Source organism: Catharus ustulatus, chromosome 6 (genome assembly GCF_009819885.2).
Source record: "Catharus ustulatus isolate bCatUst1 chromosome 6, bCatUst1.pri.v2, whole genome shotgun sequence".
NCBI lineage: Eukaryota > Metazoa > Chordata > Aves > Passeriformes > Turdidae > Catharus > Catharus ustulatus.
Genome location: NC_046226.1, coordinates 39,609,096 through 39,633,098, shown reverse-complemented (window position 1 = coordinate 39,633,098; position 24,003 = coordinate 39,609,096). Strand labels below are relative to the sequence as shown.

The 24,003-nt window shown below is 55.4% G+C and overlaps 2 protein-coding genes across 3 annotated transcripts; one reads left to right on the top strand and one right to left on the bottom strand.

The window, feature by feature from the left end:
- Positions 1-1,050: 1,050 nt before the first annotated feature.
- Positions 1,051-17,310, top strand: CHRM4 (cholinergic receptor muscarinic 4). Of its 2 annotated transcripts, XM_033063268.1 has the most exons (3): positions 1,051-1,118; positions 13,751-13,792; positions 14,333-17,310. In XM_033063268.1, exons 1-3 carry the CDS (start codon positions 1,061-1,063, stop codon positions 15,808-15,810), a joined length of 1,578 nt encoding a protein of 525 aa, XP_032919159.1. In that variant the 5' UTR covers positions 1,051-1,060; the 3' UTR covers positions 15,811-17,310. The 2 variants fall into 2 exon arrangements, with proteins under 2 accessions (XP_032919159.1, XP_032919160.1); XM_033063269.1 differs by lacking the exon at positions 13,751-13,792 and having other exon boundaries at positions 1,083-1,118.
- An 82-nt stretch (positions 17,311-17,392) lies between these two features.
- Positions 17,393-22,720, bottom strand: MDK (midkine). Its single transcript, XM_033063270.1, has 5 exons — positions 22,627-22,720; positions 19,263-19,346; positions 19,007-19,168; positions 18,738-18,899; positions 17,393-18,323 (listed from the first exon to the last, which is right to left on the bottom strand). The coding sequence occupies exons 2-5, from the start codon at positions 19,339-19,341 to the stop codon at positions 18,298-18,300; spliced, it is 429 nt and encodes a 142-aa protein (XP_032919161.1). The 5' UTR covers positions 19,342-19,346; positions 22,627-22,720; the 3' UTR covers positions 17,393-18,297.
- Positions 22,721-24,003: the final 1,283 nt, after the last annotated feature.

Below are 24,003 nucleotides of genomic sequence, written 5' to 3'. Positions count from 1 at the left end.
ACTTAAAATACTGCACTTTTCATTAGGTGCTACCTCCCAGAGCCAGAGAGGTATGAGAAGAGGGTGAGGGAGTGAAGGGCTGGGTGGTTGGAACCCATCTGCATTTGCTACTGTAATCGCTTCAAAGGAGGGTTAAAGTGGGGCATTTATTTGTTTATGTGTGTCTATGCATGTGTATGTGAGAGCTGAGCAGATGGGGAAATGATACCCGTGTGTGTCTGTGAGACAGCACAAGTGAGAGGCAGAGGGTGGGTGAGGGAGTTGCTCTAGGTATAAAGTGAAGGGAAGGGAAAGGTGTACGGGGGAAGACTTTTTTTCCCCCTTTCCCCTTTGTTTCTTCTTGTCGGACACTTTCTCATTACCAAAAGCCAGACCTGGGGGACAGCCAGTCAGCTGGTTGTGGAAATGCCTGACGAGTTTTTTTGTTCTGCGTGATCACCCCAGTTCGGAGTGCTAGTGACAGCCCGGCAGAGTTTTTGGGGACTGGGGAAAGCGTCGAGGCCTCCCTTTGCCCAGGCTGTGTCGGGCCCCGCTCTGCGCCTCGCTGTCTCCCCTTGGGACGCCGGTGCTCCCGGGGCTGCCGGCTCCAGCGGATCGGGATTTATCCCCGCCGGTGGGTTCGGGGAGGCCAGCAAGGGCCGGAGCCCGGCGATCCCGGGGCGATGCGGGAGCGCTGTCCGGGGTGCTGCAAGAGCGCTCCCGCACACCGTGTAGCCGGCGGGGACGGGAGGCCACATCTGGGACGGAGGGGAGGGCGGCGTGGGGATTGGCATCGGCTCCTGACGTCGTGAGCACCCCCCTCTCCGCCCCCGCCTCTGTGCGTTTTCGTGGCGGCGAGGGGGGCGACACATCTGGGGGCGACACATCTGGGGGCGACACATCTGGGAGCGGGGGAGGGCGGGGGCGGGGGGAGGAGGACAGGGCCGAGCCGGCAGCGCCGGGCCCTCCCCTCTCCCCGCCCCTCCGCCGCTCGCGGCGCCGCCGGGACCGGGAGCCGGGACCGGAGCCGGGATCGGCCGGGCCATGCCAGCCGGAGCCCCCGCGGGCGCGGCGCGGCACCATGGCCGCTGAGAACCGCTCGGCGCCGGGCGGCGGCGCGCCCTGGGCTGGGCTGCCCGGTGAGTCGCGGCTCGGGGCCCCGAGAGCGCGGGGCGGGGGGCGCAGGGCATCCCGCAGGGTCCGGCGGGGGGGCAGCATGGATTTGGGGTGCATGGGGACGGGGCTGCGCCCCCCCGGGGGATGCGGCGCGCGGTCGCCCCAGGAATGGGGGAGGTGTCTCTGCCAACTTTCCCACATTCCTGCGTCTCTCCGGGAACGCCGAGGTGCCCCGCGGGTCGGGACCCTCGCACTGGTTCGCTGCCTCGGGATGTCTGGAGGCGCGCAGCCCTGCCAGGGCACCGGGGTGATGTCTGGCACCCCCTTTCCCTGTTCCCATCCAAACCAACACCGTTCCCGGGATCCGTCGCCCGAGGAACCTCGGGTCCCTCTTGTCACCCAGGAAACAGTCTTGTCAGCACCCTGAGCAGGGAATATGAGCAACCTGCGGCTCCGGGGGCAGGCACCCTCCAGGAGGGAACCCAGGACGGGGGTTATTTGCTCCCCTGGCGCCTTCTTTGGGAAGGAGACATTCCTGGACAAGAAACTACCTGCACGCTTTTCTTTGCTTCCCTCACTATTCCAACAAGAGCAACAGGGACAAGATCTTTCAGATACTTTGTCGCCATACTGAGCAAACCCCTCTGGCGCTTGTGGCCACCTCCCAGGACATGACTAGGCAGAAGTTTGCCCCCTCTCCACAGAGCCCTTTGCCAGGCTGCGCATTGCAAGGGAGACTCGTCTTGCCCTCTCTCCCTCAGTGCAGATCTCATCTTCCCTTTAGCCCTTTCTGGCCCTGTTGCACCCTTCCTGCTGGTAAAGACAGAGGTGCCCCATGCTCTCTGTTGGCCCATCATGGACAAGAGTGAGGCAGCCACACCCTTCTTTCTTTCCAAAATAATGACATTGGCTTCAAATCAGGGGACAGTTCTTGTCATTTTTCTTTTAAAAAAAGCAGTACTGGCTGTCCGAACTGTTTTCAACCTCTCTGATTGTGGATGGATTTTTCTAGCTGGTCTTTGGAAAGTTCAAGGCTATGGAGATGCTTCCCAACCTGAGGAACAGCTGGTGTTCTCCTTGCCCTGCTGGTAGCTTGGGCATTTGGAGGCTCCTTGCTTTATCACAACTGCCTTGAGTGACCTCCGGGGTGGTTTGACTTCTGCCACAACTTGCAGAGTGAACAGAGGGTCTGGAAGGGTTGCTACCAGCGCAGTTGGGTGGCTTGTTGGGTGCCAGGATCCCAGAGCCCTGGCTTTTGGTGAAACAGCACCAGAGACAATGCTCACGTTGAGATCACAGGTGCTTTCGCTGTCTCTACTGCTGGGCACCACCTCCTGCTCCATAACACCCTAACTCCTGTGATCTGAGCATCTGTTGCTGCTCTCCAGCCTGGACTAGGCCCCCATGAGACATCCCAACCAAGAGCAGGGCATTCAGTGGAGATCCTAATCAGTGACCCATCCCTGGTTCACCCTTCAGCCGGGATGGCGGCCAGTGGTGGGAACCCTGGTGGGGAATGTGGGGATGGGAGCAGGTGTGCAGTGGTGGGAGCATCTCTGCTTCCTGCTGGAGCCAAGCCAATGTGCCCTTGCTCAGAGTGGCAGCAAGTGTCCAGAGCTGCTGGATGGATCAGCAGTGGCCCTGGGAGTGACCTGATGAGTGGGCAGAGAAAAGCTGGTGGGAGAAGGAGGAGAAGGGCTACCGGTAAAAGTGGTTTGTTTATTCACACGAGGGGCGTACCCATCTCAGCAGGTCAGTCTGTTTTCTTTCATAGAAGAGAAATGAACTGAAATGATTAATTAATACTCTGATCCAATTACTCTGAGTTTGCAGAAGGAGCATGGTTTTTCTCTTTTAACTGTCCCCACGAGCATCCCATTGATGTCAGGTTTTGTCATGGTTGGGGTTTTGTTGTTTTGTTCTTTAAAATTAAAATGACAAATATCTCCTCAGGATAAAAAAAAATATAAAATAAAGAAGGAAAAAAGACAAAAACAGGGGGAAAAAAAGTGGGATCAGGAGCTGCAGAGAAGTCCCTAGCACACCTTTGTATTGATCCCTTCTCTGCCTGCCCTGCTGAGCCCTGGCCAGCAGTTCCACAGAGGTGAAGAGGTTCGGTGAGCGCCCAGCCGAGGTGGCAGACACAGCTCTGCTAAGGCAGCGGGGAGATCAGTCACGAGAGGAGAGGGAAATGGAGGCTGTTTGCAAGGGGCTGCTGCTTTCTGCACAAACACAGCTCCTCTTTCCACACGGACAGACATGCAGCAAGTGTTTCATGTGCGCAAGCTGACCCCTTCTCCTTGGCACGCTAAGTCAGGGCTTTGATGGGCGTCTTCTGGAGAAGTGGGCATTGTCCTTGAGCCAGTTGCCCCTCAGTCTGACATGGGTCTATGCCCTTATTGCTTTCCAGTAAGGCAGGGGAGGAGGTCTGCTTTGCATTTTAGCATCCATTCTGGGCTGGCTCTAAAACTGCATGTTTAAAAGACATGTTACAGGGAGATGTGAGAGTGCAGGACCTGACACAGTGAGGAAATGAAAGTTCTGGACCAGATCATTCCCACCTACTTCCTCTCATCTTTTCATTCCCATCCCAGCATCCCCTGCTGACTGCTCTTTAGCCTGCCCGAGCACCAGCACCCACCAGGAGTGTGCCAGGTGCCAGTGGTGCGGCAGGGCTCCACACCCGGGCAGTGTTAAAGCCTCTTCAAGCTGGTGATTGGAGCTGTGCCAAATCCATCCTTCTTCTGAGGGATTTGTGCGACTAGTCAGCAAACAGACACCAGTTTTCAGGAAGACTCATGTGGCCTCCAGCCCAGGGCCCAGGCAGACCAGGAGGTGAGGGGCTGAATGTGTGGCTGCTGTCCAACTCACAGCCAAGTGGAGGAGTGTGCCAGCCTCAACCATCCCTGCAGCACAACCCACCAGGACATCCCTTTAACCCTCTAGGCATGGCACAGTCTTGACCCTTGAACATACCAAGGTGGACCCTTGCCCTGTATTCACACAAATTCATTTACTGAAGCTTCAAAGAGTTATGAACTTCCTGGAAAAATCAATCTGGGGCAAGTGTTCTCTGGGCAGGTGGATCTATTACTCCAGTATTTTGCTGGTGCATGAACACAGGGCAGGGTGTCTCATATACAGATCCTCCCCTTGATGCTAAGAGAGAGAGTTTTAGCAGGAGACGCACAGCCAGTCCCTGTTCCCCCAGCTAGAGACACCTGGGTGTCCTCACTCTGTGTTGGCAGCCATCCCACCTTCCCTGCGGATCAATGCACGGGTCCTCTTGGGACCCGACTCTGTGCCACGACGACATCATTTGACCTGTCTTCAGACCCTGAGTCCCCTGGCACCGTGAGCATAGCAAATGAGGCTGTGCTGGAGATGCTGCCCAGCCCCACCCCTTGCGTGCCGGGCACAGCTGCTCACACCTTCGCCCCGGGGCTGCTCTCGGGACCCTCCAGAGACGCCTTCAGCCCTGAGGCTGCAGCGCATGGAGGAGGAACTCCAACAAAGGCTCCGTTTATACCTTGTATGATGTAAGCTTGCTGAGAAAATTAACCTCATCAGCTTGTCCAAGCCTGCAAATGTAATGCTGTAGGCACAGTGCTTTGTCCCTCTGACAATCCCCAACACAGTTGTCAGAGGTCTGTGTGAGTGAAAGTGGCTCTTCTGCCTTGCTGTGACCCTGTCCCCATCACGCCTTTATGTCCTGTGCAGTGTGAGCTCCATTCCCACTCAGTGCATGAGGCAGTAGCAGAGGTGCCCAAGTGCCTTGTTCCATTCCCAACTCCTGCCCCAGCGTTAGGGAAGTTGAGGTGTGTGGCTGCAGAGGAACCTCTCCCACCTGTTCCAGTGACAGAGAGAGCTGGAGAGGGCCATGGGGAAGCACAGGGCTGCTCATTTGTAATCAAGAGCCTCGAAGAGGAGTTGCATCCCAGATCAGTTGATGAAGGAGGGGTAGCAGCTAGGAATTTTGTCCTTTAAAGGCAGAACTCAGTGCAAACCATGGAGCTCCTCGAGTGCAGCAGGCTCAGTCTGAGTTATCAGTGTGTTACTGAGCTACTGTGGCTGTGTTCCTCCAGCCAAGACAGCCAGGCAGAGAAGCTGCCCCTCTGGTACCACAACTGCTTTTAAATCTTGCATACTGTATAGCACCTTGCAGCTTGGCAGTGGGGGCTGACACCAGGAGCCTCAGCTGGAAGTGTCTGGAGACGAAATATCATCAGCAGGGTTAAGGCTCCTGGTGAAGCTGGTTTGTGTTGGCCAGTTAATGGGTTAATGCCTTCAGCCTCTTTAAGTAGAATTAGATTGATTTGTCTGTGGGAAACTCAGCTGCAGTTGTGCAACACTGAGGTCTGAAAACATGAGTCTGCAAACATGATGTCCCAGGCCCCTAATTCCACTCCAGGTCACAGAGCAGCTCTCCAGAGGCCTCCATGGCGCCTGCTTCACTGACCCCTCACTTGCAGACTCTCCCAGTGTTGATGTTAGCTCCCAAGTCCTGGGCAGCACTGCAGGCTGGCTCTGCTGAGGAGGGCTGAAGATCCTTCAGGGATCTTTGCATGACTGAGATGGGAAGGAGAGTACCCGGCATCTCGCCGTCTCTAGTGCCTCTGGGGTAGTTTGGATCCCTGCTCTGCTGACAGTTACATCATGTGCAGCTCCAGATAAGGCCGAAAAAGTGCATGCATGTGTACAGAGAGGAGTGGAGAGCAATGAAACCCTTCTGACGTCTGTCTTTGCTGAAAACAGGCATGAATCGCCTGGCCTTGGGCCTGCCTTTCTGCAGCACTTTGGAGCAGTGTCTAGCACAGTGGTCTCTAAGCTTTTTGCAGAGCTCAGATAACTCACCACAGCCCGTATGTGATGCTCAACTCATTAAACCCTCCGCTACTGTGTGCAGTCCCAGGCGATGAGGTGGCTAAACGCCCCGCCCTGTGCTGTGGGGTGCTGCCTGAAGCGTTAGTGTGGGGTGAGCAGCACTGCACCCCTGACTGTCTGACCTGCATCCTCACCCTACAGCTCATGGGGATCCTGGGGGGCAAAAGGGTGAGTGTAGAGTGCTGTGCATCTCTGCATGCGGGCCAGCCCCTGCCTTATTCAGCACCAGCACAACAGGCTGGGGATCACCATCCTGCAGTGAGAGAGGTGACTCCATGCAGAGCTGGCCAGCCTGAGCCAGAGAGCTGCAGCCCACAAACGTTTCCAGCGCCAGCACAGCTCCCACTGCCCAGCAAGGAGCTGCTGGGAGCCTCCAGAGAAGTCAGCAGGGAGAGGTTTGCAGGCGATGTCTCTGTGTGAGGTCTCTCCTTCTCAGAAGATTTTCTTACGACTTTTCTGTAGAGGAGATAAGTAATGCCTCCCTGGCAGACTGAGACTATTCCCACCTCCTTCCTCTCCATCTCTCCCCTTCTCTGTTGTCACCTGCTCTCCTCCCCTGGCATCCTGACCCCCACATTTTCCATTCTGCCTGTCCATGCCCTGGGCTCTCCTGCCCACCTTCTGCCACAGCTCCTCCTCTTCAGTCTATCCCTTTGCTCAGGCATCATCCCCAACTCCAAATCTTCTGGCAGGTCTTGTGGCCAAATGGGTCTAATATTTTCAGTTTCCTTTTTCATTAGCACCCCAAAGACTCCCATCTGCTATCTGCCCCCAGGACTAGGGTTCTCACATACACATCCATCCAGCAGTGTTCTTGCTCCTGCCTGATTTTCTGCCCTTGGCTCAGGGTATCAGTTCCTTTCTCTCATCCATTGCACAGCTCACTTATTTGTCCTCTCAAAGCCCTGCAGAGATTCACACTGCTCCATGAGGCAAGGGGCTCTTGTTTCCATCGTCAGGTCTTTAAAATTTCAGATGAGCGCCTTACTGTTAGTTCCCTGTGGTGCCCCAATTCTGTGATGAGTTACAGAGAAACATGTTCCCCCTGCCCTCCTGATGCCCATGCTCTGCCAGAGCAGCACTGCACCTCTGACTGCCCAAGTTGCATCCCCACCCTACAGTAATGGGACCCTGGGGACAAAGAAGGTGAGTGCAGGGTGCTGCAGATCTCTGCATGGGGGCCAGCCCCTGCCTTATTCAGCACCAGCCCTGGCACCTGGGACAGCCTGGGCAGGCAGATCCCCCAGGTGGGCAGTAGGGACCTGGCATGGGCACCTGTGGCTGTGTGGGGCCGTGGCAGGGTGAGGGGGCTTCCCTACAGCTGACTTCCTAAAAAGAGCCAAGTCTTTTCCCCTTGCCATCCCCAGGCAAGGCCTGTCCCTGGGGCAAGGGAGCTGCTCTTCTAAGCTAACAGCTCTTAGGTGTTGCAACATTTGCCCCTCTAGCGCTCAGTCCCTCCTCCATCATTCTCTCTCCCACAGGTATCTGCCCCCTGTCACTAACCTCTCCCTGGGAAGAGCCCAGCTAATCCAGTTAGTCACTTGTTGCTGTAATCCTCTCTCTCCCCTCCTTCCTCTCTGCTGGCTGGTCCCAGAACCCTTCCCAGCAGTGGGACCTGTAGCCACAGCAGGGTTATTTCTGCTGCGCTGCCTTGAAACAGCTGGGTTCTGTTAAAGCTTCAGCCCAGGCATATAAAAGTACATGAGCATCTCTCTGAGGCAGAGAGCATTAATGCAGTGGATGGGAGGGGAGAAGTGTGGCTTCAGCCCAGGCTTAGCTGGAGCTGAGCACCTTCCTGGTTCAGGGACACGGGCTGAGCTCTGCCACCAGCAGGGAGCTGCAGCCCTGGGGTGGCCGAGGGCACTGGAGGAAGGGCCCTGTGTCCCCCCGGTCCTACTGTGCCATGCCACTGTGGTGAGCCCTCTTCCCCCGGGATGTTACCATCGGAGCCAGCACAGGCGTGGGAGCTGCCGGTGCCTGGGAGCTGCAGGCTGGCACAGCAGGGTAAGGCTGCACTTCATTTGCCGTGCACACTTGCTAGTAGCATTCCACTGACAGGTTATTTATTTAGCCTAATAATTGGGTGACAGGTGGTTAATTAATTGTCAGAGTGACCAATGTACTGGTAGGCTATTTATAGGAGTGGCCTTTCGATTACTTTTTAAAAAACACTTTCTCACTGGCTTGCTTTTTGTCTGGTAATGCTGTGGATAAATGGCATGCAGCCCCTTACAACCTGCAAAGGGTACATAAGGGATACAGCAAGTGCTGGGAGGCCAGTTTGGGCAGGGGGTGCAGCTATGCCTGCTGTGGGATGTTGGTGAGCCTGCTGGGCTGGGGATTACTTCCAGGAGCAGCTCAAGAGCCACGGCTTCGACCTGCGAGCACTTTCCACAGCCAGGTGCAAGCCACCTTGGATGCAGTGCCTCGGCTTTACTCTGAAAGCCAGCATTAACCACATAGTTAGAAGCAGGTGTGAAGGCAGGGAAACTCCTGGCTTGCTTGCGGGGGGTTGTGAGGTTACCCAACTGCAACACTTCCCTTCTGGCCCTGGACACAGCAAGTTTTCCAAACCTGATGTGCAAACACACGTCAGGCACGCGTTCAGTCGCGTTCTCTGGCCCCCTCGCCTCTCCCTGAAAGCTGGCTGCTCCTGTGCCACTGAGCTTACTGCTTCTCAAGTGGCTACAGGAAAAGCTATCAGAGGTTCTTAACTTGTAGGGATGGAGGAAATTGCTTTGCCTCATGACGACCAGTTGAACAGCAGAGGCAGAAAGAAGAATAAATTATTCAATGAAAAAATCAAATGCCCAGAACCACCGCATAGGTTACTGACAAGAAACAATTCCTGTTCCACAATGGCTCAGATCTCCTTTGGGGCAGGATGAGGACTTCAGGGATCCATTCACCAGAGCGGTGAAAGAACAGCCACCAGCTAGAGCTTGGAGGGCAGGGGAAGCCCTGCCATTTTAACACAACAGATCCTGCTGGCCCCTCGTCTCCTTTCTGTTTTTCTGGTTGTTTCTTGTCTTCATCATTCCAATGCAGAGGCACAGAAGCAGACCAACACCAACCCTCCCCCTGCCAGACACAGTGCCTGCCCTCGGTCTTCTCTTGTATGTTGTATTTCTAAGGTGCCTGTTCCCAGTATCTAGGAATTCTGTTTTCACACTCTGAAGGGTGTGAATCTGTCAACCAGAACAACCCTTCATGAGCTGTAAAGTGATGCCATGATTCAGGAACTAATTAACAGCTATTAGATAATGCAATTAGCACCACAAACTGCCATCCTACCCTAAGTACACCTTCCCTTTGTGAGCGTGAGCCATAAATGTCTAGCATCTTCTGTTCCCTCTTTTTTTCTCTTTCCTCCTTGTGGTGAGTGACTGCACAAACTGCCCAGCCCCACATCACATCAGCAGTTTGACCTGACAGGATTAATCCCATTAAGACTTTTACCCTCTCTGCACTTTTAGGAAGGCCAAGGCAAGCAGGGGGCTGCCAGTGGGGCTGGCCTGGCTCTTTCTAAATATGACACCGAAGGTGATGTGCCCAGGCCCAGCCTTTGGCACCCAGACAGAACAGGAGGTGATGTGTGCCTTCTCCTGGAATGTGCCTGTGGTGGAAGGGACTGCCTTCCCTCCCTCCTGGAGACAGGCAGCGCCCAGAGCCCCACAGGATCCATCCAGCCAGGAGATGACATCCACAGCCCCTCCATCCTGTCCCTGGGCTTGAGGTCGCTTTCAGTTTTGCTGCTGCTCCAAACCCACGCAGAGCTAAATCCCATTTCCTCTGGGAGCAGCTCACACTCACAGGTGTTTGCTGAAGCACGACTTTCTCTGTTTTCGCTCCTTCTCCTGTAAACATCCTTCTTCCCAGACCGGCGTGTGAGTGTGGGGCTTGCTTTATGCTGGGGCTCCTTGCAGAGCTCTGCTTATTCCCAGAGGCTTTGCTTCAACCGCGTGTGGACCAGACATGGCTTTGCCCCCACTTGCACCTGCCCCCTGAGGATCCCCAGCTCTGAGGATGATGCTGGGAAGGGGGCAGTGTCAAAACAGGAAAGGAGATGGCTGGTGGTGACATGTGGTACAGGGCTGTGGAGCAGAGGGAGGCTTTGCAGTACAGAAAGAGGCAGGCAACACTGGGGCAGTAGGGCTGCTTGCTCCAGGAGCTCATCCCACAGCTTGAGGTGCCACCATCACACGGGTGTGTGTAAATACCAGCCCCTCCCATTGCCTTTGCTGTGCCGATGTGGAGGGTGGCCAGTTCCTTCCACAGGAGGAGCAGCAGGGGCGGGAGGGAACTAAACCTTCATCCCACGTGAGCAGAGAGCTCAGCAGGTGCTCAGTCACGAACTGCAGCTGATGGAGCACCAGCCTCCAGCTACTGCAGATTCTTGGGTACAGAAAGGTCAGCAGCAGTCCACGACAGGGCTTTCTCCTCTCCTACCTGGCAAGAGGCTGTGAGGCAGTTTGTAGGAGCTGACAGCCTGGGAATGCTTGCTGGAGAGCACATGAGCTGCAGCAAGGAAGTACAAGGAGTTTTCTGCTGTGGTCTCGGGTGTCACCCTGTGACAGAACACTGGCTTTGCTCTTGCTCTCGAGTTGAATCCTCACACAAAAGTGGTCACACCCATGATTGCAGGCAGCAGCGGAGACCCTGCTGTGCCCACTGCTCGCAGTGGTTGGACCCCTCCCAAATTACAATTTTCTCTACTTGAATCTGTGGCTGTGTGGGAAGGGAAAGGTATTTCCCTTGATTATATGATTGGTGACCACTGCAACAGCCACAGAAACTCTTGGACCAGAGGATGCTATCAGTAAAGGGTTGGAGTCTCCCAACGGCTTCAGTGGAGAGGAGAAAACCAGCTGTAAATCACTGCCAAAAGTCTGAGGGAGTTTGCTGTAGCTGACTGGTGCAAGCAGGTGTGGGAGAGCACATTTGGGAGAGCACCCACTGAGCACTGCTGGCTAAGAATGGTTTTGTGCAGGCTGAAAAGCCGATTGGTAGCACAGGTTGGGGTCTCAGCCCCTGGAGCCCTTCTGAAGTGTTCTCTCAGCTTTGTCAAGGCTATGTCTCCTCCCTGACTGTGGTGTCACCATGAAAGTAGGGTGCAAAAGGGAATGGAGACAGAGAGGGTGATGTAGGACGAGGGCTGTGAGGGGAGAGAGAGAAGAAATGCATTCCTGAAGATGCAGGGAGCAAGCAGTGGACATTGGGGGACACAGGGAAGGCATTTAGTGGAGAGACACTAAGTCCTGGAGACGTCCCTTGGTGTCTGGTCTCTTTGTGTCACAGCATTGGGAACAGTGATGCAGCTGGCATGAGGATGGAGATGGTGTCACACTGGTGAGTTTGTTGCAGCTCCACAGTCCTCCTGTGTGCTCTCTCTGTCTTTGGACACATGATGGGCTCATGATAGGGATGCAGAGGTGTGGGGGCTGTACCCCCAGCCAGGCCCTTCTCACACAGCCTGGATGCTCTCCATCTCAAAGGCAGAGATCTGTCCCTAGTGCCCGTTCAGGCATGATGCATGGCTTGGTCAGCTGCACAGACCTACTGGATTTGTAGCATCCTTGGCCTTCTCCTAGCTCCAGACTGAGCTGCCTCCTCTGCTCAGGAAGGCAAAGACAGAGCTGAGCAGTCCCGGTGAGCTCAGAGAGGGTATTGAGGGCAAAAGAGTGAGACAGGGGGATGGAGAGCAGAAGAAGGAGAAAGAAGGGATGCCCGGTGGACTGGGGTATGGCAGCAAATACTCCGTACACAGCTCCCAGCTCACACGTGTTGCTCTGTCTGTGTTATCTTCACACCTTTAAGCATTTTCAGTCCTCCTCCTTTTCTCACACGGGGGTTTGTTTTACTTTTGCTATTAGGTGAAGGCTTATTTTCACAGTGCTCAGTGTTTAAACCCTCCACCCCGAGGCGGCAGCTGCCTCTGCCTCCTCACACCAGTTTGCAGCATGACCTCTGGGTGGCATCCAAAGGCTCGCGTGTGGGGCTGCTGCAGCCTTTCGTCCTGCTCTTGGGACACCTACAGAGCAGTTCGGGGTTGAGATGGATTTTTCTTACTTTGGGTAGCTGAGAACACAAGCCTCTGTCAAGACTGATAATTAATTAGACACACTTAAACGAGGATGCCAGTTCATGAACAAAAGTGAGAAAACTGAAACCCACATTTTAGCAGAGACGATGGAAAGGTTTCTTTTCAAGACTTTCAAATTCTTCTTGGAAGAGCTGGGTTAGATGTCTGCATGATTGCTAGCTTGTCTGATCAGTTTGATTAGCTGTTACAAGGATGACAGTTAAATCTCCCCATCTCACCAAAGTGAAGAAATTAAAACTCATTTCAATTGTACTGAAACCAACCCCCAAACTGCCATGATTATATATTTCTAAGCCATTTTATACACTTATCACCTCTTCTCACATCTCTGGCTGGGTGCCCAGGAAGGATGGCAGCAGAAACCTCTTTCCCTCTCCCTTGATGCATCCCTTGTGCTTGGAGCTGGGTGCAAAGGTGGGCAGTGCTACCAGGCTTCTTCACCCCATCCTGTATCTGGCATTTAGCATCTGCCAAAGGGCACTGCTTTCTTTTAAAAGCCTTTTGTCTTCACAGACACACTTAGAGGATAATGGTAGAGAGGTATTTCTTTGTCCCTCACCCACTTCTTTCCCCTGCACCTGTAAGAGGAGCTCCACCACTATCACAGCTGTTGCCTTGCTAATGCAGAAGCTGCCTAAATGGCTACATCAGACCCTGGCTTTAGCATCTCAGCAGCCACATTTTCATTTAATTACACCTGTATCTCTTTAGAAAATGCTCATATTAAAAACTTGGCTATTTGTTGATGCCAGGCATCTCCTACCCTCACCACAAATGAAAGACAAAGACATTTCTTTTCAAATACTTAAAATAAACAAACTGATCTCAAAGTCTGCCAGACCCTGTTTGGAAGAGGTGTGTGTTAATGGCATGTTTATACATTCAGCAAAATCAGCTTCAGGAGTCATTCAGCAGGCATTTGGAGCAGCACCCAAGCCAGAGACACACTGTGTTGAGTGCTCATGCTGTGGGGACACTCGCTGGCTCCTGCTGGGTTCTTGGCAGCAGCACCCGCGGGGCTGAACCCCTGCCCTGGGCACCAGGAATTGCTGCTGGAGGGGCTGCCCTTGATTGTCTGGCAGGGTTGGGATGCCCCCAGAAGCCAGGGTTAGGCAGGTGAAGGCTCAGGGTGTTTTGGGGGCCTGGATGGTGTGGGAGAGGCAGGTTCTGTCCAGTCCAGCTCCCTCAGTGCCTTTGCTTTTCCTTTGCTTTCCAGGAAATTCCCTTTCATCTCAATGCAGTGCTTCTTGACCATGGGGTTTTTTTCAGGTCCATTCTACTCTTACCTTGGGTGATTAACCACAGGCATCTTGGTTTGGATCAAGGCAGTAATTCTGTCTGTAATTCTCATCACTTTTCATAAATAATTCCATGTATCATGCTGAGGTGTCTGACTCCACACTGTGATGTGGGACTGGAGAAAGAGATCATCACTTCCCAGCATCACTGATGGTATTTGTGCAGCTCCCTCCCTCTCCTGAGCCTGCTATGCTGTGCGCTGCACCACGTGAAATGACCCACCTTCAGCCTTTCTTGGCTTTTCAGCATCTGTATCTCAGCAGTGTCTCCCTTTGGTCAGGGCCACCTCTGTTGGACAGGGTGGTGCCCCTGGTAAGATGTTGTGGGACTCACAAGCTGTGGTGTAACTTGCTGTTTTCCTTCTCCCAGATTTCATCTTCCAGAAGGAGCTGTTTGCTGCAAGAGACACAGGTGAGCCGAGCAGGCCACGGCACAGGCTTTGCGGGTTAAACCCCCCTTGGGGAGTGCTTTGGGGAGGTCAGCAGGACATGCCTGGGGCATACCATAAACCTGCTCTTGTCCCTGGGGCAGGAGCAAGGGCACTGGCTCCATGCTGTGCTGTTCTGGCAGTGAGTGCTGTATGTGCACCCCCCTCGGCTCTGCAGTCCTCTTTCCCCCAGTGCTTTGGCCTCCCTGTGTGCTTCTGTAGGGTACAGGAGATTGTGCTTCCACTAGGATATACAAAGAAGGGACCATCTCACCCTGGACGTAGGACTGTCCTGGCACCACTCATGCTTCTCTCCCTGCAACTCATGTGTCTGCTCTGCTGCTAAATAGGGACACAAAAATGCCTCCAACAGACTCCTGGAGTGGCAGAGAGAAGTCCAGGAATGCCAGGAGGTTTTTTGAGCACTAGCCAACAGCAGTCCTGGCTTAGGAAATCGAGGAAATGCTGCCAGGACAGGCTGGCAGGTCTAATATTCCCCCTTTCTGTCCTCGCTCTCCTTGCAGATCCCATGCACAACTTCTCTGCTCAACCCTGGCAGGCAAAGATGGCCAACCTGACCTACGACAACTTCACCCTGGGCAACCTCTCCGAGGTGGCTGTGCAGCCTCCCACCAACTACAAGACAGTGGAGCTGGTTTTCATTGCCACTGTCACTGGCTCGCTCAGCCTTGTCACTGTGGTGGGGAACATCCTGGTGATGCTCTCCATCAAAGTGAACCGCCAGCTCCAGACTGTCAACAACTATTTCCTCTTCAGCCTGGCCTGCGCAGACCTCATCATCGGGGTCTTCTCCATGAACCTCTACACGGTCTACATCATCAAAGGCTACTGGCCTCTGGGGGCTGTGGTGTGTGACCTGTGGCTGGCTCTGGACTATGTGGTGAGCAATGCCTCTGTCATGAACCTGCTCATCATCAGCTTTGACCGGTACTTCTGTGTCACCAAGCCCCTGACGTACCCGGCCAGGAGGACCACCAAGATGGCAGGGCTAATGATCGCGGCCGCATGGATATTGTCCTTCGTTCTCTGGGCCCCTGCCATCTTGTTCTGGCAGTTCATTGTGGGCAAGAGGACAGTCCCCGAGAGGGAGTGCTACATCCAGTTCCTCTCCAACCCAGCGGTGACATTTGGCACAGCCATTGCTGCTTTCTACCTGCCCGTGGTCATCATGACAGTGCTGTACATCCATATCTCTCTGGCCAGCAGAAGCAGGGTAAGGAGGCACAAGCCTGAGAGCAGGAAAGAGAGGAAAACCAAGTCCCTCAGATTTCTCAAGGGCCCCATGGTCAAACAGAACAACAATAACTCTCCCAAGAGGGCCGTGGAGGTGAAGGAGGAGGTGAGGAACGGGAAAGTGGATGACCAACCATCTGCACAGACAGAGGCCACTGGCCATCAGGAGGAGAAGGAGACATCCAATGAGTCCAGCACTGTCAGCATGACCCAGACCACAAAAGACAAGCCCACAGCAGAAATCTTGCCAGCAGGGCAAGGACAGAGTCCAGCCAACCCCCGGGTGAACCCAACTTCCAAGTGGTCCAAGATTAAGATTGTCACCAAGCAGACTGGGACTGAATGTGTCACCGCCATTGAGATTGTCCCATCTAAGTCAGGTGCCTCTAACCACAACTCCCTGGCCAACAGCCGTCCAGTCAATGTTGCCAGGAAGTTTGCCAGTATCGCCAGGAGCCAGGTACGGAAGAAGCGCCAGATGGCTGCCCGAGAGAAGAAAGTCACCCGAACCATATTTGCCATCCTGCTGGCCTTCATACTCACATGGACACCCTACAACGTGATGGTCCTCATTAACACCTTCTGTGAGACCTGTGTGCCCGAAACTGTGTGGTCCATCGGCTACTGGCTCTGCTATGTCAACAGCACCATCAACCCAGCCTGCTATGCCCTCTGCAATGCCACTTTCAAAAAAACATTCAAGCACCTTCTCATGTGCCAGTACAGGAACATTGGCACAGCCAGATAAACTGGTACTCAGGGACCACTTCAGTAATGTTATGGAAACCCTTCCCTTTGCCTCCTTTGCCAGCAGGGGTTCTTCTGCTCCCCACTCACAACAGTGCAGACTGTGCAGTGATTGCAGATGATGCCCTTCATCCAACGCTGACAAAAATCCAAGGCATCTCTGAGCTGCAGGTCATTCCAGTCACCCTGGGTCTGCGGACTAGCTCGGGGAGCTACCAGGAAAGCCAGAGGCAAGAGGAGATGTGGTCACCAGGAGCCCTTCCCAGCTCTATGCTCTTGAGATTGGCCAAATGGCATCAGTGCTTCTCCTAAGACTTTTTTCCCAGCTGACCATCTCCAAGGCATCAGAGCTTGTCTGCATGCAGATGGGCTAATGCTGGATGCTTTCCATTGGCTTCTAAAGTGTTTATTACCCAAGAAATGAAAAGAAACCAGGGTCAAACATTTGCTAGACATGTTGGACCAGGCAGGCATGCTAACGGGGAGTCCTGCTGGCCCAGCCAGGCCCCCTATGAAGGCAGTCAAGACTGGACCCTAACAGATGTGGCAAGCTGCTTCCTTTCCCTTCAGAGTGCCATCGGACATGCTCACCCAGGGACTTGGGGCAGATTTTTTCTCTAGACTCTGGCTCTGCTCTCATCTTCATGCCCTTTCTGCCCTCAGACAGCAATTTGCTGGAAAGACAGCTAAACCAAGCATTTCACTCCTGGGTGAGGAGTGTGAAATCCAGTTGCCTCCAACAACAATGGAAACTAAAACTGCAAAGAAAAGCAGTGGTGTGGTGCAGGACTTTGCTCCACAGCCGTGGGGGAATGGGGCCCCTGAGAAGTGGGCAGCGGTGACTGTGAAAATAACTGTTCTAGGGAGGGACAGGGGGAACCTGGGGGTCTCAGAAGAGGGTGGGAAGTGGGTCTGCAATGTGGCCAAGGTGCCCCGTGTTCCATCTGGGCCATGAGCAGGTCCCACAGTGGTGTGGGAAGCCTGATGCATGGCTCTGGAGGCAGGAGAGGATGACAGTGGCCTCCAGCCCTGCTCCTGCCCTGAGTGCAGGGGCTTCTCCAGGGAGGCCAAAGGAGGTGGTTGATGAGCTTTGTAAATGGATGTAACGCTGTCACAGGTGCTGCAGCAGAGCCCTCAGCATGCGGGCTTCAGCCAGTGCCTCCAGCCTCCTCCCAGCCCACCGGGTGTGCAACCCTGTGTGCCTGGGGCTGCTCCCCAGCTGCTCACAAAACCAGGTGCAAGCCTTGGTGGACACAGCCAGGTGCAGGCAAGGCATGGGATGGGGCCACTCTAGCACTGGCAAACTGTGTCTGTATGTCTTTCCCGTCCACATGCCAGGGTGGAACCTGCAGAAAGGCTGCCCCAACCTAGATGGGAACCCCTCCACCACTGCCTTTAGGGGTGCCTAAAATGCCTGGTGGGATTCTGGGTATTTTTAAATGGTTACAACTGCAGCCCAACACACCCCAAGACAAATAAAGACCTTGGACCAGGAAACTAATGGCCATGGTGTGAGAAATGAATGAGTCATCACTTGGGTGGCTCCTTCCCTGCTTTCCAGTGTTACCCACTGGTGACATTCCCTGCAGCCCATCCCTTCTACCAAGACTAAGAGGGGAGCCGCCTGAAGCATTGTTGCAAAGAGGCTGTGAGGTTCGGTGCTTTGTCCAGGACCATGTGCATGTGGCACCCAGGCCAGCACTGCCAGCTGCATGGTAACTTCACTGCTGGTGCCAGTGAGGTCAGCAAAACCAGGGTTTGCTGGGGTTTCCAGCACAGCAGTGCCTTGTGAGGACAACAGGGGGGTTCTGATACTTTTATTTTAAAGATTTTTATTGGAAAAGAAAAAAAATTCCAAAAGGAGAGCTCCCACCCAGAACTGGTGTTGGTATGACAAAGGCAGAGGGGCTGCAGCCCCAGCATGGACACACATGGTTAGAAGTGACAGAGAGGAGACGCAGTTGCTTCTCAGGGTGATGATTGTGTTTTCCTCAACTGCTGCAGCTAAGTCATGCCCCAGCCAAAGGGATGCTGGAATAAACCACCTGAGGTGACAGCAGTCCTTGAGGCATTCAACACCCAGCCCTTCCCTCCAGCCCTGGTACTTGGTAGAGGAGTGAGGAGACTCCTGGGCTTGCAAAAGGGTGTGCTAAAGGCAACTAATTTGTACTGGAGGGTGGAAAAATGTGTGTTCCATCCCAGCTCTCCAAACACATCCCAGTGAACCCCAACACCATCCGGAGGAGGTGAGCAGGATGCACTGGCAGTGCCCATGGGACAGCAAGAAAGGAGGCAGTCTATCCTGCAGGGTGGGTGGGTTGGCTCTCTACAACACTAATGATTAAAACAAGGCATCTCAGTGAAAGAGGAGGTCATGGAAAGGAGTAAGGAGAGGAGGAGGAAGACTGTAGTGTGGGCCAGCTGCAGCTGGACGTCCAGTCCTGTAGGCACCATGTTGAGGGGCCGATGAGGACGCTGGTTTCCTGCTCTAGTCCTTCCCCTTGCCCTTCTTTGCTGCATTCAAGAAGCACAGGAAACAAGAGTTAGTGCATCTGCTGGCAGCTCACAGTCCCCCAGACACTGCTGTGGTAGAAACGCAGCCAGCATGGCTGGCTGAGCACAGTGCAGTGGCTGCATCCCTGCAGGCAGCCTCTGTCCATGCCAAACCACATTTTGCACCAGTCCTAGTGAGGAGAGCAGGGAATCCCCATCCCAGCAAAGATGGCAGTGGTTTGTGGGAGAAACAGGGTTTTTCCTGCATCCCACCCAGCCAGAAGCTGGACTTCACAGTGTAAAGGAAAGAGCATCCTTTACAAAATCCCCCACACCATCGGCAAAGCCAACCCCAACAGGCCAAGGTACCTCTGAAAAACTCCTGCCCAGGGTTGTAACAGAACCCTTCCATGGACAGGAGTGGTGGGAACTGACCTTTGGACTTCGACTTGATCTTGGAGGAGCAGGGCTTGGTCACATAGACAGTCTCCTCACATTGGGCATTGTACAGGGCTTTCTTCAGGATGCCAGAGCGAGTCTTCAGGCCTGTCTGAGCACTACAGCCTCCCCAGCTCTCAAACTTGTACTTGCAGTCAGCTGGATGAGAGGGGAGAGGCATCAGAACTAGCGAGGACCTGGTGGGACATTAGCCCCAGTCACCCAGCACAGGGTGGTCCCCAGCCACCCCACCTCCATGTGCCCACCTCCAAATTTCTTCTTCCAGTTGCAGGGGATCTTGCACTTGAGCTTCTTACTCTCATCTTTGCAAGTTCCCTCGCGGTAGCCCAGGCCACAGTCCTTACTGTTGGGAACACAGGGTCCCCAGCGCCAGTCCTCGCACTTGGAGCCATCCTTCTTTGCCTTTTCTGTGCGGAGAAGTGGAGTGAGTGCTCTCTGCAGGACAGGGGAGCATGCCCCACTCTACCTGCCCCCACCCCCCACTGGCCCCCTGCCCCTCACCTTTCTTGTTCTTGCCAGCCTCAGCAGCGGCAGCCACCAGGATCAGCGCCAGGAGGAGGAGGAGGCTCCGAACCTGCATCCTGTCTGTGGAGGAAGGAGAAAGCGAGGTGGGTTGGAGGTTGGGGTGCAATGTAGTGTCAAGGAGGAGCGTGGTAGGCTGTGGGCAGCCTGTGTGGGAGTAAGACAGCAGCTGCCTCCACTGCACACACTCACCGACGTGTGTGCACCCCCGTGCCCTGCTTGTTGCCACCCAGCAGAATATGTTCACTAATTGCAACAGGAAGGTTAATTGTGTACCTCAACAGCTGCCTCCCACCACAGAGCTGCAGGGTTGAGAGACTGCTCCCACCCCTGCAGCTCCCACCACTGCCCTGCATGTGGCCAAAATGCTCTCCATGGGAGCACCACAGCCCACAGCATCTGGGGAAGATCCCAGATCAGTTGACAGCCCTTAACCCCCATACTTTTCTGTGGATCCTTTATCCATGACTCAGCAGGCTGCTGTCCCATACCAAAGAGCCTTGGGGCCAAGGAGCACAGCTCCCACAGTACCTTACTCCAGTTCCAGAGGATACCAGGGTGGAGGAAAAAAGCCTAGAAAAACAAACCTGTTTCCATGAGAGGTCTGAAAGTTAAATCAGTGGATTAAACACCAAAAAAAGCATCCATGTGTGGGAACTGATTGGAGGGATGGAGCAGGAGTGCTGGGCCCACTGCCCACACTCCCCATGCATGCAGTGGGTGTGCAAGTACGCACACACTGGAGCAGGTTGGGTGCACACACACGGAAGGGTTTGGCGCTGGGAACTGTGCCCTCTTCCCTTGCCCCGGTGGCCTTGGATCATGTGATGGCTCCCCCTGGCTGCCAGCACGAGACTCTGGGATGTTGCTGCCAACGCTGGAGTCCCAGATCCTGATCTCAGTGGGAACACGAGTGCAGGCATGCAGAGTCAGCGTTTCAAATCTGGAGATCCCTTCTCTGCTCCCACAAACCTTTTAAGATGCCACCCATATCTGTGTGGCAGCAGCCATCCAGAAAATACACGGCACCTGCCCTGGCTCTGTGATGGGCTTGGTAGAACTCTGCAGAGAACTGAATGAACTTCAGTCCCCAGGGGACATCAGCGCAGGGAAGAGCCCGAGGTCAGGGTTTGCTCCCTCCCCTGGGCTCCCCAGGCAGCATGCCAGAGAGAGCAGCATCCCACATTATTCAGGCTCCAGTGCCTCACCTTTCATGCATCCGCCGCCAAGCTGCCAGCTTTGCTCTGCATTGAACTGTCACAGGGAATTACACAGACCGGCTGGCTGAGGGCACGGTTGTGAGGGTGAGATCTGCCTCCCCCCTCACCCAGCCCGGCTGGGAGCCATCCTGCCAAGCTCAGTGTGGCTCAGCTCTGCTCCCACCCATCTGCCTTCAAAGGGAACAAGGGCTCAGCCCAGATGGGCTGGTTACAGATGACAAGGCTGGAGCTGAGCTGACTTATAGGCATGGCTGTCCCACTCTCTGCAGCAGCTCTTATGGGGTAGCACCTCTGACATCCACATTATTGACAGCATCCCCCGGTTTCAGGTGTTCTTTAAACTTCTCCCATCCTCTGCTGCAAAGCATTTCCCTGTGCTCCTTGCATTTACCTCCCAGCCCAGCACCTTCCGCTTGGGCCCTTCTGACATGGTCTTCAAGCCCCCAGGGCAGCCAGCCCCAGCTGCAGTGCTCACCCCTGCCTCACCTCCAGGCACAAACTCCCTCTGCTTGCCATGGGTGCCGTGGGGCCCTGCCCATGTGTACATGGGAATGCTAGAAGGATGCCCTCTGAGGGGATGACCAGCTACAGCCCAGGGATCTCTGAATTTGCTCCCAAGCTTGGCCCAGCACATTGCATTCCCCAAGCAAAAGTCAGCAGGGACCTTCAGTCACGGCTCATCCTAAAATGTTCATAAGGAAAAGAGAATACAGTTTCCCAGCTGATTTTACAAACAGCCAGGCAAACAAGAGCTGTTCCTGGCTGGGCTGACAGCACCTTCAGGCATGCTCGCACAGCCCGACTCCTCCTGTGTCCCCGTGGGGCCCTGGCTTCTCTCCTCTTCAGATGCTGGCTGGCTCTCACATAACATCAGTCCCTGTTCTCCCTTCCCCCCTCCTCCAGCTGCCCTGGTTTTTTATTGTCTAGAATCAGCTCTAAAAAGAAAAATAAAATCACCTGGTGAAGCAGAAGCAGAGCTCAAATACCCACTATTGCAATGGGAAAGCTTAGACCTCTCTCTGGACACCATTCCGGGCCACTGGAATGCCACTGACTTCTCCTAATGTGGGCCACACATCGTCCCCAGCTCCTGATCCCTCAGTGGTGTCCCCATGCGCTCCTGGGAACGGCTGGGATGGCACCCCCGCTCACAGCCCCTTTTCCAGCAGTGGGACCTCTCGGCTCGGCTGTGCTCGGCTCAAATTGCAGCTGGCTCTGGCGGCGGTGGGCGCAGGACTGCTGTCCTCCCTCCGCGGGTTGAGCTGCTTCCAGCCTCCGGGCAGGCAGCCCGGCACTCGAGGAGCCAGCCCAGCGCTCGGGAAACCCGCGGCCTGGACTGCCAAGCACCGCGACAGCAGGAAGTTCCCTGCTGCCAGGAAAGAGGACACCGAGCATGTGCCCGTGAGCCAAGGCGTTCGCACGGCCAGGAGGCTTTCCTGGAGCTGCAGAGCCGGGGGGCTGTGGGGCTTTCCAGCCGGCAGACAGGAGAAGGTGCTCCAAGAGAAAAGGGTTCTGCCCCTGCATGGGGGCAGAGAGGGGAGCAGGCAGCGCCCTTCCACAGCTCTGCCCTCTGCTCCCTCCTCAGGGTAGCTGCTGTGCTCTGAGCCCCGTGGAGCCTCTTTCCCTCGCCCTGCGGAGAGGTGGGCGGTGGTCGAGCCCGGCTCCGGGGCAGCTCCCCGGGCTCCGATCGGGGGAGCTCCACTAGCTGAGTTCTCCCCGAACCAGTGGGGGATGCTTCCTCAGAGGAATGGGGGGTAGGATACCGGGCCACTGCCTCAACCCCTCTGCTCTCGGTCTTGCCCTACCAAACTCCATCCTTCTGCATCTCCAGGCTCTTGCCTGGCTCCTCTCAGGCGATCCCGCACATGGAGGGTCACGGCCTCAGTCGGCCTTTCCTGCAGCTCCTCCCCAGCCAGAGCCTATCCCCCACCCGGCAAAGCCCCTTCCCGCTCCGAGAGCCCTCAGCCTGGATGACTGCCGCCTCCCCGGGAGGTGACGGGAGGTCGCCGCTCGCCTGGCCCGGGGCGCCCGTGGCCGCGGCGTCGGGCGGGCGGTGCTGCCGTGCCCGGGGCCCTGGGGTGGGGGTCCGACCCGAGGGCTGTGGGCGGGGGGGCCGCACTCACCTGCGGAGCGGAGCGGAGCAGAGCGGAGCTGCTGCCTTTGTGTGGCGGCCGCGTGCGGAGCCCCGCGCAGCGCACAGCGGCCCCTGACGTCGGGCTCGGCTGGCAGCAAAAAGGTGGGTTTTTAGCCCAAAACTTTTCTCAAGCTCCTCCTCTGCCCCCCGGCAGGCACAAAGGCAGGGCGGCGGAGGGGCGGCCCGGGGGCAGGCTGGCCCCTCGGCCGGTGGGGCGGGGGCAGCGCGGGCCCCTCGGCCGGGGCTGAGCGGGGCCCGGAGGGCGTCAGGTCTACGAGGCACGGCCCCTGTCCCTTGTCCCCTCTCATCTTTCTCCTGTGCTTTCCAACCCGTACCCGCGGTGCGGTACCAGGGAAACCGTGGGGGTCCAGCTGACCACGCACCCCAACATCACCGAGTGGCCGAAGGGATGCACAGCTGAACAGCCGGGCAGGGTCTTCCCTGGGGGCTGCTGCTCTGAGTTCCGCTGGAAGCTGGCCCCGAGGGCACCCCCGGGCCTCGGTGGAATAAAGGGAACCATCCTGTGTCTCCACCGGCTCCGTGGATGCCTCCTTCTCCATGAAGGCCACTGGAATCAATGGACCGACCTTTCATGGTCTCTGCCCTTCTCACCCTTCTCTACTTGCTCTGCCCTCGTGGGAAGTCACCAGGAAAGGGGTACAGCTCAGCAGCCAGAGCAGCACATCACTTACATGCTGTGCCAAGCATCTCCCCAGTTCCATCCCTTGTGACCTGCCTGCCTGTCTCCAGCTCAGCCATGCTGCAGCCCTTGTCCTTGGACCAAGCAGTGGTATCAATTGCTGGTGGGATGAAAAGGACCTTGCAGATGTGACTGCTCCTTTCCCCCATCCACCTTTTCTTGGGAGGTGAGCAAGGCAGCAGCCAAGTGAATTCCCTTTTGGAGTTAGCAGCCAGAAGGGAGAGTGTCATGCCAGAAAAATGAGGCTGTGGTGGGGAATGGAGCCATTTCTCCACCACGTATCCTGGAAGAGGTCTGCTGAGAGCAGGGCTGCCATAGGTGGGGTTGCAGGGCGAGGGCAGGGCTTTTTTTAATGAGCTGCTTTGAAACCAGAATCACTTTCCAAGAGATTGCCACATTTAATTGCCACTCTGCTAGCAGTTTCCTAAACATCTGCAGAGATTTTGAGGAGAGCTGGTAAATGTGGAAACATGTCATCTCCCCTCCTGCTGCACACACAGTAACAGGTACTGTGTGGTTAGGGGTCTGGAGATGCCAAGCTGTGTGTTTGAGCCCAGCATGCAGAAATAAATCCTGATAGCTGGGCAGGAAGCAAAGCCAATAGCGTCCCCCCATTGCTGGGCCTTTAAACTCAAGCTAAAGAAAGCCATTGAGACAAATATCAAT